A 16,479-nucleotide genomic window follows, 5' to 3' on the forward strand; every position below is an offset into this window, starting at 1 on the left:
GGGAGAGCAATGACAACCACTCGGCTTATGGCCAATGCCTCCCCTCAAGACCCCTTTAACGGGGAACCCTGTGATCACCGCCACAAGGGGGATGTGGGTCACCGCTTCGCGCCCCCCTCCATTTAGGAAGATAGACTAAAGGATTCCGCCCAAGGCCTGAAACCTCCAGGTTTCCAGCCCGGGGAGAATGAAGCCAGGAGCCACATTGGGATCCAGGGGGGCTGCGTGCGACCACACAAAAGGCACCCCCCATTTGATGTGGGGAGCGGTCTTTGTATGTGGGCTGTCATTCATTGGTGCCAAGGCGTCCAAGAGAAGAGGAAGAGAAGAACTGCAGCTTGGCTCTTTGTTCTCTCCCACAGCTATTCAAATGTGTGGCGATTTTTCAGCCAAGAAGAAAGGGATCACATGACAGGAGGGACTTGATATTTGCATGTTCCTCTGTGCAACACATTGCTGCACTTTCAAGAGGACTGATTAAAATCAACAGGCTGCTCTCCAGCTGTATCGATAAGAGCTGGAAAATATTCCGCAGCTTCTCTGAATGGTGTGGGGTTCAATCTCCCATTATTTACCCACAGTTCACTTAAACGATCTGGATCGCTCTGTCACCAGGGTGGCTTTCAATATTCTGTTCCTTAAATATTAATCAAAACCATTAGCTCTCAAATGAATGGAAATTGCATGCATGCAGGGCTCATAAGTTCTTTGGAAGAGATGGGAAACCAAACATCAATAGTATATTTATATTTGGCCCATGCATACACTATTAGCCGGCGTAATGACTTAATAGTAGGCGGCTTGTTGTACTAGAGTTAAAACAGCATCCAATATAATTCCTCTGAACGGAAAAGATAGGTAGGCAGATGGCAGCTCCCAAATATATTACAGTGGAATAACTGCTACTCATGTCTTTGTTTGGCTTGACAGCAAGCAATCGGCATGAACCCCACAAGGGAATTATATGAGCCAGTTCTGGGTTTCAGGTTTCTCCTATACTTCTGACAAAGTAACCCTGACAAATTCAGAGTTTACATGTCTACGAATTGCCACCTCTCACTGTGTTCCCAAAAGGTATAAATTTAATCCCTGGGAAACAGGCTGTGAAACTGACCATGGCCAAAGACGGAACAATAAAGGTTGTGTGACTCAGGCCTGCAAACAGGTTCTGATGCGAAATAGAGCAATTAGGTTTTTCTGCCTCTGTTTTGGAAGACATTCCCCATCTGCAGAATGTTGCTATCATAACCCTCCCTGCCTGTAGACTCCCAACTGGGTACATTACTCCCAAGTGCTCCACAGACATTATATGAGAGAAGCTCACAAAGCCCTGAAATGTAGGCCAGTTTTATCTACATACATGGATGGTTGAGTCAATAATGGCTCATTTAAGCCACTCCTGCAGGGATGGGGAACCTGTGGCCCTCCAGCTGTTGCTGGGACTACAACATCTATCATCCCTAAATACCAAGGTTTCAGACACAAAATGTCTCCCAGTCTTACCTGGAGATTCAGTACATTGAACTTGGACTTTTGCATGGAAGGCAGATGTTCTGCCACAGAGATACAAACTTTCCCCTAAAGAGAAAGCTAGCTACTTCTTTGACCTTCTCACTGTGGGGTGTGAAACACAGAGCAGTCAAATACAACGTTCCTAGAGTGGACATGTTTAGACATGAAGAGGGATGTTTGTCCAGCCAGCAGATAAACTTCCTGTTTCCTCCTGGGCTGGGACAAACTTCCTCTACATGTGACCAGAGGTGGGCATGACCTCACCTGTGCAGGTAACAAAAGCACAGGGCTGGCCACAACACCTCTCTCTTCTCCATTTTGCTTTCGTCAGCCTGAGATGCTCTCTTGGCCAAGAGAGGACAAAGGCACTATCTCCTTATGGGATAGATTCCAAGTGTAACTTAAGTCTGCCTTCTGAGATCCATCTGTGAAGAGAAAATGTGAGTAAACTAATTTATACCTTTTATACAAGACTGTCACGTCTGTTCCTTTTAGGAGGGAATAAAGGGGAATTACCAGGAAACTTATTTTAGAGGCTTAAGCAAGCCTGGCAAACTTATCCACTGTGTAAGTTTAAAAGGGGAATGTTCCTCTGCTAAATTATAGAACTTGTTAACGCAAGTTGGAAAGGATATAATTAAACAATATATCCTTTCCTGCCTCCCTGAACATTCCTATACTCACCCCGTACCTCCAGCATGTCCCAATATCTGCCTCCACCACCCTCTTTTATTCCATTACCACGTGGGTGTAACAGTTTTAGCATTTTCAAGTTATGCCCATGTAAAAGATTTAGTAGCAATCCCATCCCCATTCAGCTCAGGTAACTCAAGGACAGAACCGCACTGATATTTCCCAAATTCTCCAGCTTAATGGGACTATAGATCAGATTATTTGATGTCCAGTCATGGATGTCAGTTCACAGTCTTCCTTGTTCTCAGCTTCACAAATTCCCATTTTGACATAATCATCCAGTGTCAACATGCACATTTTACATTGCTACCAAATCCCAGAAACCCTGTATTTGGGGACAGCATTGTTATGGGTTTCCCATGTGGTTGCTATGAATAGGCCTAGCACTCTGGGTTTGCATTAAGGCAAGAAACCTTTTCCTTCTGCCCAAAGTTACATTGCCTCAAGGGTAACCTGTCAGCAGGATTGAATCAGATTGAATCATTGCTTAAGGCAATGCCTGGACAGTCTTGTACTTGACAATGGAATGCTAATGGCCCAGGAGTCTCTCTCTGTAGGAGCTAATTGTTAGACAATTGTTTCTTGGTACAGAGAGCTTGGAGCATCCTGAATTACAGAGAAACCTCCGAGATTCTGGGAGGTGACATACTCACCTACCCAGTAAAGACTAATTGTGTGCATGTGTGTTTGTGCATGCAGATGTAAGGCAGACCCTCCAAGTGTCCCTATTTTCCAGGGACAGTCCCAGATTTAAAGAAGCCATCATGGTTTCTGATTTGAACCCCAGAATGTCCCACTTTTCCTTAGGGCATCTCTATTTTTATTGGAGAAATGTTGGTGGCTATAACTATAGGAGAGGAGATAACTATAAAACATTTAGAAGATATTGGAAGACAGCCCTGTATAGGCAAATTGTTTTTAATGTTTGTTTTATTATGTTTTTATATATGTTGGAAACTGCCCAGAGTGGCTGGGGCAACCCAGCCAAGATGCACAAGGTATAAAGAATAAAATTATTATTGAATTGGACATTCCTATTTTCATCAGAGAAATGTTGGAGGGTATGGTAAGGGAACAGAAGAGAAACTGCAGTTTTGAGGCCAGGTAAACCTGGGAGAGATACACAGAGAGGGATGAGCTGATTTAAGGGTTCTGTAAGGTAACAGGTGCTCTGGTCCATGGGGTCACGAAGAGTCAGACACGACTAAACGACAAAACAACAACAACAACAAAGGTAACAGGAGATGGGATGGCAGTGTTGCTGCCTCTCTGAAGAGAATTTGTTGCCAGAGTGTTAAGCTGTCTGCCTTTGCCTATGCTCAACCTGCATATTTGTAAATAAACTCACAGAAATCCAGATCATGGTATATGTTCAGGAACTCCACATTAATCATAGTAGTGGTGCACACCAAATATTTTTTGTGCGCTTGTATTTTTTTTAAAATTTTAAGTTTTTTAAACTGCTTTAAACTATTTTAAATTGTTGTAATCTGCCCTGGAACCTTAGGGTGGGTGATAAATTAAAATCCTCCTCCTATTTTTCTGGGCAGCGCTGGTGCAGAATCCCAGCCCTTCTTAGGACTGACATCAAGCCCAGGATAGAAAAATCCAGGTCATTGCACACAGACTCATGTAGGATTGTGGCACTGTCACAGTCTCCCTGCAGGACCAATGCACAAACATTTCCACACAGTTTCATTATTACATACAGTATAGCTCTCTCCTTAATTTTGTCTTCTCCTGCTACAAAATATAGAGTTGTAAGATTGAACACATGAAGCCACCTTTGGTAAGCAGAAAGTAACACACAGTGCTAACTGTGAACTTCGTGCTAACTGGTTGAACTTCGTTATATTATTCAGAATTTTATTTTTATCACCGAATCATGCAGTTCAGCCAGGTTTTTCAGCTGCAAACTGCAGTTTCTCCAGAAGAAGGAAGAAAGGGAGATGCTAGGAGGGAACGTACAATCTAGCCTGCAGTTCTTCAAATGTCTTAAGACATATCCACTTCCTCATATTCTCAAGGTGGTTTACAAAATAAATACAATTAAAATGGAAAAGCAAAAAAAAAAAAAAAACAACAACAACCCACAATGAACTAAAAGGGCACAAAATAATAACGTTCTAACTTTAGGTGTTGACACGATTTTACCGCCATCTTTTAAAATGCTAGGGGACATGTTGCAAGGGGGAGAAGAGGTGATTAATAGTAAGGTATCTTTTAATTGGAAAGGGCTGTTGCTCTGCAGCAGAGAAGATACTGGCCACCAGATAGTCCAGCTTGGTATATGTTCTGATTTGCTTTGACTAATGCAGTGGTTCCCAACCTATTTTTGGCCATGCCCCACCTAAGCATCTCTAAAATCCTGACTCCCCACCCATCCCCATGACATATAATTCTTATTATTCAAAAAGTGAACTCCTATTCATGTGGAGGAAGCCTAAAAGGCCATTATCTATTAATAACTCATTATGGAATTGCACCCCTTAAAAATCAAATTGCCCCCCCTGTGGGGTGCGTGCCCCATGTTGGGAACCACAGGACTAATGGTTAGGCATTTATGTATTTATTCAGTAACTATATAGGCAACCCTTCAGTATGAACTTACAAGGCAGTATCTAACTTAGAGTAAATTAAACAAAATACAATAAAAGTCAAATGCAACACAAATGACACAACAGTAAAAGCAGCACCCATAAAAATCAGCAGAAATCAATAAAACTGAGCAGAGCCATAGTCCCATTCTTCTCCATTCTACATGATAACATCCACGTAGCTGGCAGCACAGTGAGATATCCCATCTCATCTCACCTGACCTATATAAAAAACCAGTGCTACCCTGGAAGCATTCGTGCCTGGTTTCCTGCCGCACAGTGCCCAAGATCCTAACATTAAGTCCCACCAGATGAAGTTGGCATCAGAAGTTTCCATTTGATTGGGCCACATACTTAGAGTTTGTTCCCAGTTTGCTAGTGAAACATAAGCCCTTCAGTGTGCTCTGCTTACCTACCATTCTTGCAAGCTCATTTGCAGTGTAATAGGCAAGAAAAAAAGTGAAGGGAAAATTGCTGGAAATCGAGCAGGAACTTGCAATGCATGCACCAGAATATATAGCATACAGTGGAACCTAGCGGCAGTATTTCCATTCGGCCAATTCCCAGAGGACAAGAGTGTTCTTTTAATCCTAGAGTTTCTTTGGCAATGGGTATAAAGCTGCTGAACCTGAATTCCTTAGTCCTGGAAGCTGCATTGGCAGTTTCACTGCAGGGTTGAGCCAGCTTTGTGATATCAAATCATTATAAGTATTCCTTTCCCAGTTATGCTCCAATATGAGCACTTTCCTCGCTGGTACCAAGACACTAGAATTTATAACCCATTTACAACAAATACACGAAGCACAGAAAAATGACAGGTCCAGTGCAGGCTAATGGGGCCTCCATACTGAAAAACTTGCAAGTGGCAGGTAGATTCGGTTGTGCTCCTGACAGTCACTGCATTGATCCCCATAGGAAACACTGCTTGTCCAAATTGGCTGACTATATTAGTGCAAGAGTTATACCACTGACCTACCACCTCGGAACCATGCACTGTGCAATGGACCACACAGAGGAAGATGAGGCTCTAGATCTGCTTGTGGGGGAAGAACTACTAAGACCTTCTTCAGGATTATCTGGCTGGAGGACACAACTCTACCACCCCCCTCTAATTCAGAGGGTGAGTCTCCCACAGCGCCCATCTCCCCAGACCCAGAGAACCTGAAGACTGCAAAAAAAGATGAGGACCCTTTAATAACCAACACCTCCAGAGCAGGTGGGACTCATCACATGAGAAATCCAGTCAGCTCATATAAGGCTCTAGCTACATCTAGGTGCTTACAGAGATAACCGTTTGCACAGCTTCAAAGACAATAATTTGTATAGACAGGAGTATAGGACTTTGTGAGCTCTCCAAGGTCCTGCACGTACCTTGAATTCCTGCCAACAAAGAGCAGACACTTCTAGGCTTCCCCTGTGAGGACAGTAATAGTGGCAACTTCCTGTTCCACTTCCTGTTTGGCCATTGCCACTGCTGGGGAAACTTGCCTTCCAAAAGTGTGTCAAGTCCCACTTGTTTTCCAAAATGGGGCATTTCACTCAGCTGTTTTGTGGGCTTTGCAGAAATGCAGAAATGTTAACAAGAAGCCCACAGCATATCCACATCAAGTTTCTCTCTTTTTTACAGCTCACTTCTCCATACAAAGCACTCCTCAGCACAGGAGCTGGTTAAATCAGGAGCAAAAGCTGCACCCCACATCAATGCTGCATCAGTTTAAAAAAAGGAGTATCCCATTAATTATCAAATGTGAAAGCAATTTGAAGAGGGTGGAGAGGACAGAGAAACTTAGAAGGTTTTCCCATCTCATATTTTCCTTCATGCACAGTTTGAAATCTCCCATCCTCCCCTTAATAGGGTCCCAGGGGCAGCCACCACTATTGAAGGGAGAATGTGCCAAATACTAAGGAAATATTCCTAGGAGTAAAGCAATTGAAACCAGGTTCTTGCAATTCATAATCTGTTTACCAAATTGAGTATTATGAAGGATTTGCTGATGACTCAGGATGTTTCCACATTTCATTTGCCTGCAGAGCATGAAACAGAGTTTGCTTGCTTTGTTAGTTTTTCTGAAAGTCTCCTCCTCCTCCTAACCTAAAGTCACCTCTATGCTGGTCTATCCTGCTTTCTTCTGCTCTCTGACTCTGGCACTTGTTGAGTGGATGAACATAACCCAGGGTGGGGAACCTGTGGCCTTTCAGATATTTGATGGACTACAGCTCCCATCATTCCTGACCAGCGGCTATCCTGGCTGGGGCTGATGGGAGCTGGAGTCCGATAATATCTGGAAGGGCCATGGGTTCCACCCTCACTCTAGTGGCTTCATTTAGCATTTAAAAAAAAAATCAAAGAAGATCTGATTACGGGTTTCCCAACGTCACTTCTAGTTGGCCCAGAGAACTAGGCCAACATTACAATGAGCTGACAGCTAGACTACTGGTGCTCCTCCGACTTCATCAGAAGGCAGGGGGCACGATAAACAAAGCCTTAAAAGTTTGGTACTCCTGTAATTGGTCTGACAAGCTTCAGACAAGGTGCAGGCTTCAATAATCCATTTATATCAAGACTTATAGGGCTGATGTAGCCACAAGAGGGAAGATGAGCCAGACAATGAAAGGAAGCAATTGAATTTCAAGACAACAACCAGTTTTCAGAGAACTCCAGGTCATTAAACGTACACATGTGCACTGGGGTTTGACTTCAGGTGGTATACAAGAGCCCCATCATCTCCTTGATTATAATAACCTTGAAAAGCTCTCCAAAGGAATAATTTAAAAGGGTCTAAACCTTGCTTCTATTTCTTTCAAACAAAGGATTGAACTGAACTGATGCTTCTGTCCTAGAGGCAGACCAACACACGGAAAGAACACGTCACACAGCAAACAAGTTATCACCTAAATTTTAAAGCATGTAATTGTCAAGGAAGCTGATGGGAGGGGCAGATGACACCACAGGCGCGTGCGCACACACACACATTAATGGTGGGTTGCATCCCATTAAGTTTTTTCTTAGCATAGACCCACTGAAATTAACAGACCTAAAATAGAATAAACCCACTGAAATTAATGAACATGACTGAGTAGGACTGAGTAGTAGGACTAACACAAGATACAACCCAGTATTTTCACACATCACAGAACTTTCCCAGCACAGGACTTCATGAGCCAATATTTTAAATATCTAAAACTCAGTAAATTATAGAAATCGTATGTGATTTACAGTGGTACCTCGGGTTACATACGCTTCAGGTTACATACGCTTCAGGTTACAGACTCTGCTAACCCAGAAATAGTGCTTCAGGTTAAGAACTTTGCTTCAGGATGAGAACAGAAATCGTGCTCCGGCAGCAGGAGGCCCCATTAGCTAAAGTGGTGCTTCAGGTTAAGAACAGTTTCATGTTAAGTATGGACCTCCGGAACGAATTAAGTACTTAACCTGAGGTACCACTGTATTTGGGGATGCGGGTGGCGCTGTGGGTAAAACCTCAGTGCCTAGGACTTGCCGATCGTATGGTCAGCGGTTCGAATCCCCGCGGCGGGGTGAGCTCCCGTCTTTGGGTCCCAGCTCCTGCCCACCTAGCAGTTTGAAAGCACCCCTAAGTGCAAGTAGATAAATAGGTACCGCTTTATAGCGGGAAGGTAAACGGCATTTCTGTGTGCTGCGCTGGTGCTGGCTTGCCAGAGCAGCTTCGTCATGCTGACCACGTGACCCGGAAGTGTGTGCGGACAGCGCTGGCTCCCGGCCTCTTAAGTGAGATGAGCACACAACCCTAGAGTCGGACACGACTGGCCCGTACGGGCAGGGGTACCTTTACCTTACCTTACCACTGTATTTATTTTTATCACCAACTGGGGGCAAGGGAAACAAGGCAGCCTGGCAATTCACCTGGCTCACAAACACCCAAACCACAGAGAGCATTTAAAGATTCAACCCCAGCATCAATCCATTCCAAGAGCTAATCTTGTGGAAGCAACAGCCACACACCTTAGATACGTAGGACTGGATGATGGGAATAGGTACAAATGGATGCATTTGGAAGCAAAAACTTAATACTGACCAAGAACCCTGCATGGCTGAAATATGCAGCCATCAAACCCATTAAGTTGAGTTAATAGAGGTGAGGCCTTATTAAATTCAGGAACTATTAGAGTCGTAAGGAATAAGTGGCTTGAGGACAGCAGGCTATTATTAGAGAGAGAGAGACTACAGAAAGATACAGAACACAAGGATGACAGAGACACAACAATCCTGTTATCCAGAATAGAAGCTGCCCAGGCACTATAAGAGAGGGCTTCCACCCAAAAGACTCTGATTGCAGGGTGGAACCACATAGTTCACATGACAGGTTTCCAAAAACTCCCCTTAGGGTCCGTTTTAGACAACACACCCTATTTCTCTTTAAATTCAATGATTGTTTGTATCTCCTCTTCAAATTATCCTAATTAGTCCTTGGAAATAAACAAGGGGCCTAACTAACAGTTGTTGTTCAACAGCTGTGTTGTGCCAACAACACAGTAGACAAAAACAGATCCATTCCCTGTAATTTGCTGGCAAATTGGAAGTTTCTTGCAGTGCTGTTCTTCATGGGGTTCTATAAATAAGCCACAGCCTGGCATTAATGTCCCATCACGTTCAGGACTCGTTCTCGCCATCTTTTGGGCTCTCCAAACATTGCAGATATTTACTTGGATAGTTCAAGCGGGAGCTCAGAGGAGCTGCTATATGAAAATATGCAAGCTTAGAACCAGAGTCCTTTTTTTTAAAAAAAAGGCAGTGCACAAATCATGGTTTAGTTTCCACAGCTGATTCCCATTTGATGGATCTGGTTTAAACTTCATTCCCCTCCCCTATAAAAGTGTATGCAATTGCAATGAATTTACATGCAGCATCAAATTCTCTCCTATCTCTTTTACTTGCTCTCCTTAAGAACTCTGCAGTTTTCTTGGGGTTCTTTGTAACCATCCCTGCTGGATCAGACCAAAGACCCATCTTGTCCAACATTCTGTTCCCACAGTGGCCGACCAGATGCCTCTGGGACGCTCACAAGCAGGATGTGAAACACTTCCTGTCCCATACATTCAACTTCTAAAGCACCAGGCATAAACGATAAAGATCACATTGAATAAGCCTCCGTCCCTCTCCTTCGTACCATAGCGTTCTGTCTCCTTGATGTTGTTTCATGCAGCGCTTCTAATTTTAACTCTTTCTCTGCTCTGCCCTACGTCCTACAACTACCCCCCCCCCACACACAGAACACATCTGTACCTTGTGCAGAAGGTCCTCATTGTAGTAAGTGCTGCTTTGGATGCCAGTCCCATTGGCACCCATCCCCGAGTAGTCATAAGGGCTGCCAGCCCCGCTCTGATATCCCCAGTACGTCTCCATTTCTCTTCTTCAGGCTAATTTTATTGCGTCAATGCTAAAAGCGCCGGCTCCGGGCCAGACCTCAATGCAGCAAGCGAGCGCAGCAGTTCTCCGGACTCAAGCCTGCTACATTTTCCTCCTCTCCCGGAGAAGGAAAAGGTGCGAAAGAAACGCATCTAAAGAGAGCTCGCCCTGAAGTGAAGCTAGGCTAGAGGTACGGGAGGCGGCGGCGTGCGGGAGGGAGGGGGCGGTTGTTGACGATCTGGGTTTCCTGGGACTGCAAAGTGCTGAGCAAGCGAGAACCTTGCAGCTTTTACTGATCCATAAAGCTGCAGCGCCTGGACAGAGTTTCAGCACCAAGGCCAGCTCCGGCAGCACCAGAAGACCGGAAACTCCTCGGCCAAGAAGCACCACGGAGACCTCTCCACCGCACCCGCTCTAAGCGCTGCTTTCATGTCACAGATCAGCACTAAGGACAGCACCCGCAACACCTGGGAGACTAAGCCGTCAGCTGCATCCGCGGCGAGCCCCACCCAACAGATATTAATGCATTGTAATAAAGGTTTTTGACGTCGTCCCTTTAAGTGTCCAAACTTGAATAAACACTCTGCTTTTCCTCTTACATCACACTGCCCCCTGGTTCCTTTTCCGGCACTACCAGCAACTTTCAAACTTAGCACTGCGGATTTCAGAGGAAACCAAAGGAGTGAACGTGTTTGAGAACGTCCAGCTCATATGTTCGCTCATATATGGTGTAAAATCTGGCAAGATCAGCCCCTTCGCCCCCAACAGCTTTCAATATCCTTCTTGCCTCCAGGTGCGAGCAGCCTCTTTGCCGCTGTCAGATGCTCTTGGGAGCTGATTTTATTATTGATGCAAGCAGAGCCACACAACTTCGGAAAGGAAGATGTAGCAGATTCCTAAATAAAAGTGAGCTGCCGGAGGCAATCATTCACTGAGAAGGTGCTTGGAGCTTTTGCTCCAGTTTGCCTTTCATTTGCATTTGGGGGGGGGGGGAGGTAGAGTCTTACTTGAGTGATTCCATTTAGATACCAGAAACAGAGTCCCCTGGATATTAGGTAAAGGGACCCCTGAGCATTAGGTCCAGTCGTGACCGACTCTGGGGTTGCGGCGCTCATCTCGCTTTACTGGCCGAGGGAGCCAGTGTACAGCTTCCGGGTCATGTGGCCAGCGTGACTAAGCCGCTTCTGGAGAACCAGAGCAGCGCATGGAAATGTCGTTTTACCTTCCCACCAGAGCAATACCTATTTATCTACCTGCACCTTGACATGCTTTCGAACTGCTAGGTTGGCAGGAGCAGGGACTGAGCAACGGGAGCTCACCCCATCGCGGGGACCTACTGATCAGCAAGTCCTAGGCTCTGTGGTTTAACCCACAGCACCACCCACGTCCCTGGATACCCAATGGATATTAAGAGACATTAAATCAAGCATTCAAATACACAACCAATAATATGGATGCTTTTTGTTCGCCAGGCAAATTCAGAACCTGACGCAAAATTGATCGCCATAATTATTATTAAACACAATGCAAAAAGCAACAATTTTCCAAACTTTGTTTCACTGGGAAATTCCAAGACAGTGATTGACAGTTGTTGCCGTCAGATTTCTGCCTGAGTAAGGACCGAAACTCCCAAGAAAAAGGAATGACTGACTAGGTAATGCTGAGAGACAGTGTGGTGTAATGGTCAAAGTGTTGGACAGGGACTGGGGAGACCAAGGTTCGAATGCTAGCCTGGCCATAAACCTTGGGTCTCTTCCTGTCTCTCGGTCTTGCTCTCAGGGTGGCTGTTAGGATAATATTAAGGGAAGAACCATGCATGTGACCTTGAGCACCTTTAAGGAATGACATGATTCTGTTTATTTATTGCATTTATTTCTCACCTTTTTTCCAAGTAGCTCAAGGTGCTGCACATGGTTCTCTCCCTCAATTTGCAGCCCAAAACCCTTTAAGGTAAGTTAGGGCTGAGAGGAAGTGACTGGCCCACCCAGTGAGCTTCATGGCCAAGTGGGGATTTGATCCCTAGTCTCCCAGGTCCTGGTCCAACACTCTAACCACTATACCACACTGGCTAAATGTAATAAAACAATAAACAAGATGTAAGATGCATTGAACAGGATATAGGTCATACAAGCTGCTGCTCGAGTTTGGGACTATATAGTATGTTAAGTAGATTTAATTCCTCTTTAGAAGGTAAGGGTAACTATGTAAGTGGAATTGATTTCTGTGGTTTGTATTTCTTTTCCAAAATCTGGGCATGACTTAAGGCGACAACTTTCTTTACACACAGTTATTCTTCCTAGTATGAAAGAGACAGAATGACCACATGTTTGAGGTAACTGTTGCTATCCCTAAGAATATCTTGGAGCATCAAGCTATTTTTCCTCTTTTTTTAAAAGGAACGTTGCTGGAAACAAATGTTCAGTGCATTTATCCAGATCTTGGTTATCTTTCTAAATTATGTTGTTAAATCACGGGGATGCTCATGTCAGTTTACAGCCAAAGAGAAGAGTTTATCCATATATCTGGTCAGGAGGAAAATGTGAAAAGGGGAAGTTCCAGAGCTAGCCCTTTAAAAGGTCAATTTCCATTTAAATTAGATGGAATACTGAATATTTACAGAACCCTTCTAATATTTGATTAGGTGTGTGTGTGTGTGTGTGTGTGTGTGTGTGGGTGTGTGTGTGTGTGTGCATGCGCAAACATACAAGCAGAGCATATTGGAAGCAAGCAGTTTCTTATAGCAGAGAGTACAACCACTAATCATGTACAATTCCACCTGGCTTGCTGATGCTCAGAACAAAGTGTCTCTCCGACAATCGCCTCCAGCTCTGCAGGATTTCATTATGCTGAAGGAACGGGTTTCCCAAAAGCCAAAACTGACTGTGTAGGCAGTTTTAAACTGCACCAAAATCCCTATTTTTCCTTAGCTAAAATGTATAAACTTGAGCTGTTGAGCAAATGCATAACAAGAACACAGCTCTCTCCTTTATCTGTTTGTGATGTCAAGGATGACCTTGACTGTACCAGTAGAACAGAGAAAACACGTTTGTGCCTTATCTTATGTTCTGACCACAAAGACGCACAGACCCAAGTCTGGGAATAACGCCAGAGTGTGTTCTCGGAAATGGTGACCTCTGGCTCCAAGATAAGAGTAGGAACAGGAATATCCTTTTATGGTCAGGAGTGCAGGAAGGAAATCCCTTTTATGGTTAAGAGTGCCGGAGCAGGAACATCTGTGATGTCAACCTGCGTGTATAAGCTGACGTGGTTGGGGAAGGGGGAGAGGGTGCCTGGAGGATATATATACTACATGAAATTTCTCATTTCTTTGGACTTGCTGTGGACACACCACGCAGGTGCCTTTCTGCTGTTCTGGAGAGCAGAAATAAAGAACTCTTTCTCTGAACCAACCCTCGGTGTTATTTGACTTCCTTCCTCCTGTCCGGGAGCAATGAACGCAAACCCAATTGGTAAACTCCAATAAGGCTATACAATGCTACCCAAGAGAGTGAAACAAAATGGGACCATCCTTTGTGCCATAGATTTGGCGGCACAACCAGGATAAGCGTGGATTAGCCATCTCAGGGAAAGGAGCCAACAATAGTGAGCCCAAAGGACAGGTAAAAAAAAGGTAACATCCAGTCAAAGGTGACTATGGGGTTGCGGTGCTCATCTCGCTTTCAGGCTGAGGGAGCCAGCATTTGTCCACAGACAGCTTTCTGGGTCATGTGGCCAGCATGACTAATTCACTTCTGGCGCAACAGAACATGACGGAAACTAGAGCGGCTGGAAACTCCGTTTACCTTCCCGCCACAGCGGTACCTATTTATCTACTTGCACTGGCATGCTTTCAAACTGCTAGGTTGGCAGGAGCTGGGACAGAGCAACAGGAGCTCACCCCGTCACGGGGATTTGAACCGCTGACCTTCCAATCAGCAAGCCCAAGAGGCTCAGTGGTTTAGACCACAGCACCAACCCGTCCCTCCCAAAGGACAACAATGAGATAAAGGCCTGCTGAAAACTAACCCTGGCCTGAAATTTTGCCAAGCCTACACACTGGAAGTGTGTAGGTAACAGAGAATGATAGCCTTCATTTTGACCAGGCTGCACCCCTCTGGTTTTATATGGCCTGTGAAACTATGAAAGAAATGCTCCAGCTTTTTATTAGATCCACTGTAGAGCATTTAGAACTGCATGTCCTACTCAAGGTATGGACACACACAGTTTTCTATTAGGGCACTCACAGAACTGATCTGTTTCCTAATCGTCGTTAGCAATGCTTGACCTTCAGACCAATGAAGTGCACTGAAAGGATATTTTTAGTCAACTGTGTGCCTCCAAGGGGTCTCCCTTATGGTAGCTAGTTATGTCAGCTTTCCAGCTACGATGCTGGAACATTTGACAGGTTGGTATAGACCAAGGAGTTAAAAAAAACAACCCCACAGTATCTTACTGTTTTGTTTCAAAAGGCAGCAGGGACAATTTTATCAGAATACTGAAGGAGTAAACATTAAATGTGTGACTTTCTGGAATGTCTCCCCCCCGGGAGACCTGTTCCCTGCCTTACAGGCCTTTTCCCACCTGGACTAGGAGAGTGGGTCTGGACTGACTCCAGCTACAAAAGCCGAGACTGCTGAACAGACTCTTGGGCTGGGGTGCTATTTGGAAGGGGGTTGTTGCTGTTTTTTGGGGGGCTATCTTTATTTTAGATCTTGTTATTTATGTGGAAATTGTTCAGTTTAGTTGTGTATTTTTAATGCTTTATTGTTTATGACTACTTTTGTTATGTTGTAATGCTTTTCATACTGTAAGCTGCCTTGAGCTTTGCTTGAACTGTGGAAAGGCAGCATACAAATACAATTATGTATGCATGCATGCAAATATGTATGTATAAAAAACAACCTTGCAGAGGTAGGCGTGACCACTTCTGTGTACTCTCCAACTCTATAGCTGGTGCTGCTTCCTTTCAACCTCCAGTTTCTATCACCTGGACCAGTTTAGTAAGCGTATTATAATGGGAGATCACATTCTAGGACTGCCAACTTTAAACTGACCTTGCTCCTGTGTCTTCACTAGTGAGCCAGTGTGCTGAAATTAAGTCAGTGAAGCTGCCCCCATAACCTCATCTGCAAAAAGCATCACCTGCTAAATTTCTGCCTGTCAGATTTCTTTTAAAAACAGGCAATCCAATGAACTGGGTGTTGGAACTAGTGTGTGTTGTCTCAACTTGATACCCTACAGATATTTTGGACAACATCTCCCTCTAGCCTGATACTTATGGTCCAAAATATCCATAGGGCACCAAGTTGGCGAAGGCTGATTTGATGCAATAAGTCTTTGCTCAAAACGTCTTCCCTTGTGAACATGTCCTGTACTTCTGTTCTGCCTTCTGCTTCTGGAAAACAGATTAGGCGACCAAAGACCTTATGGTCTTACTTGAGGATGTAGAATTATTTCAGTTGCTTATTGGCACAGACCTACATATCCTGCTTAGCTAGTCAGGCATCTGTCCATGAGTGCAGTTTCCCACATCCTCTTTTAAAACCAGTTACTGGTATCTTGTGACAAAATACAAACTCTCTTCAGTTTCTAATTTGTTTTCATGAACAAGGACTTAAAAGTGGAATGGCAAATGAGCCAACCGAGGGGAACTGAGGCCACGTGAAATTAGCTCCTCAATCACACTTATTTTTCCATTATGTAAGACATGCCATTTTTCTGAAGGGACAGGACTTCATGGCACTTTCTTGCTCGTGTAGCTGACTAAGGTTCTTTGCAATAGCTACTATTAGGAGGATTGCAGGCAACGTAAGAAAACAGATCATTTCTACTTGCCCCATCTAGAGCACAGCTATAGTTGTGCGGGTGAAGGTTGTCCTTCCTATAGGATTGAGGCTACTGAGAGTCAAAGAAGTTATGCTATACCAAAAGAACATCCTGTCTATGATGGAAAGACACTTTTCCCTTTCAGCACTTCTTTTGTATGGCAATTAACAGTCTCAGGGTGTGTACACACGTCCTGCTTACTCTGCATTGGGTTCTTTGTTGTTGTGGGAAGTGGTGCACCGCTGGTGTTAACCATAATTCACATCTGCCCTGCTGGTTGTTGTTTTTTAATGAAATATTGCATTTTTATGTGTTCCCCTCCCCCAACCTAGCTTTGCTCTGAATTGGAAAAAAGAGTAACCTAGCTGTGTTTTAAGTCAGTAACGTGTCAGCCCAAAATATTGCTGCCCAAGATGAAGAGCAGTAACTTCATTTTGCACCTATAAGTCAATGCCTGGAAGCCAA

At 44.3% G+C, this 16,479-nt stretch overlaps 2 protein-coding genes across 3 annotated transcripts in view; one reads left to right on the top strand and one right to left on the bottom strand.

Moving 5' to 3' along the window:
- Positions 1-10,430, bottom strand: part of RAB37 (RAB37, member RAS oncogene family) — a 72,396-nt gene extending 61,966 nt beyond the window's left edge. Inside the window, exon 1 of one of the 2 annotated variants that reach the window (XM_081184657.1) lies at positions 10,066-10,430. In XM_081184657.1, coding sequence (XP_081040783.1) covers positions 10,066-10,185 — 120 coding nt within the window. In that variant the 5' untranslated portion in view covers positions 10,186-10,430. The remainder of the gene's footprint in view (positions 1-10,065) is intronic. The other variant, XM_081184660.1, reaches the window with a different exon arrangement.
- The window catches only part of CD300LF (CD300 molecule like family member f), a 96,176-nt gene that overhangs the window by 22,113 nt on the left and 57,584 nt on the right, over positions 1-16,479 (top strand). The window lies entirely within an intron of this gene.

The sequence above is a fragment of the Podarcis bocagei genome (genome assembly GCF_964188305.1).
Source record: "Podarcis bocagei genome assembly, chromosome: 2".
Lineage (NCBI taxonomy): Eukaryota > Metazoa > Chordata > Lepidosauria > Squamata > Lacertidae > Podarcis > Podarcis bocagei.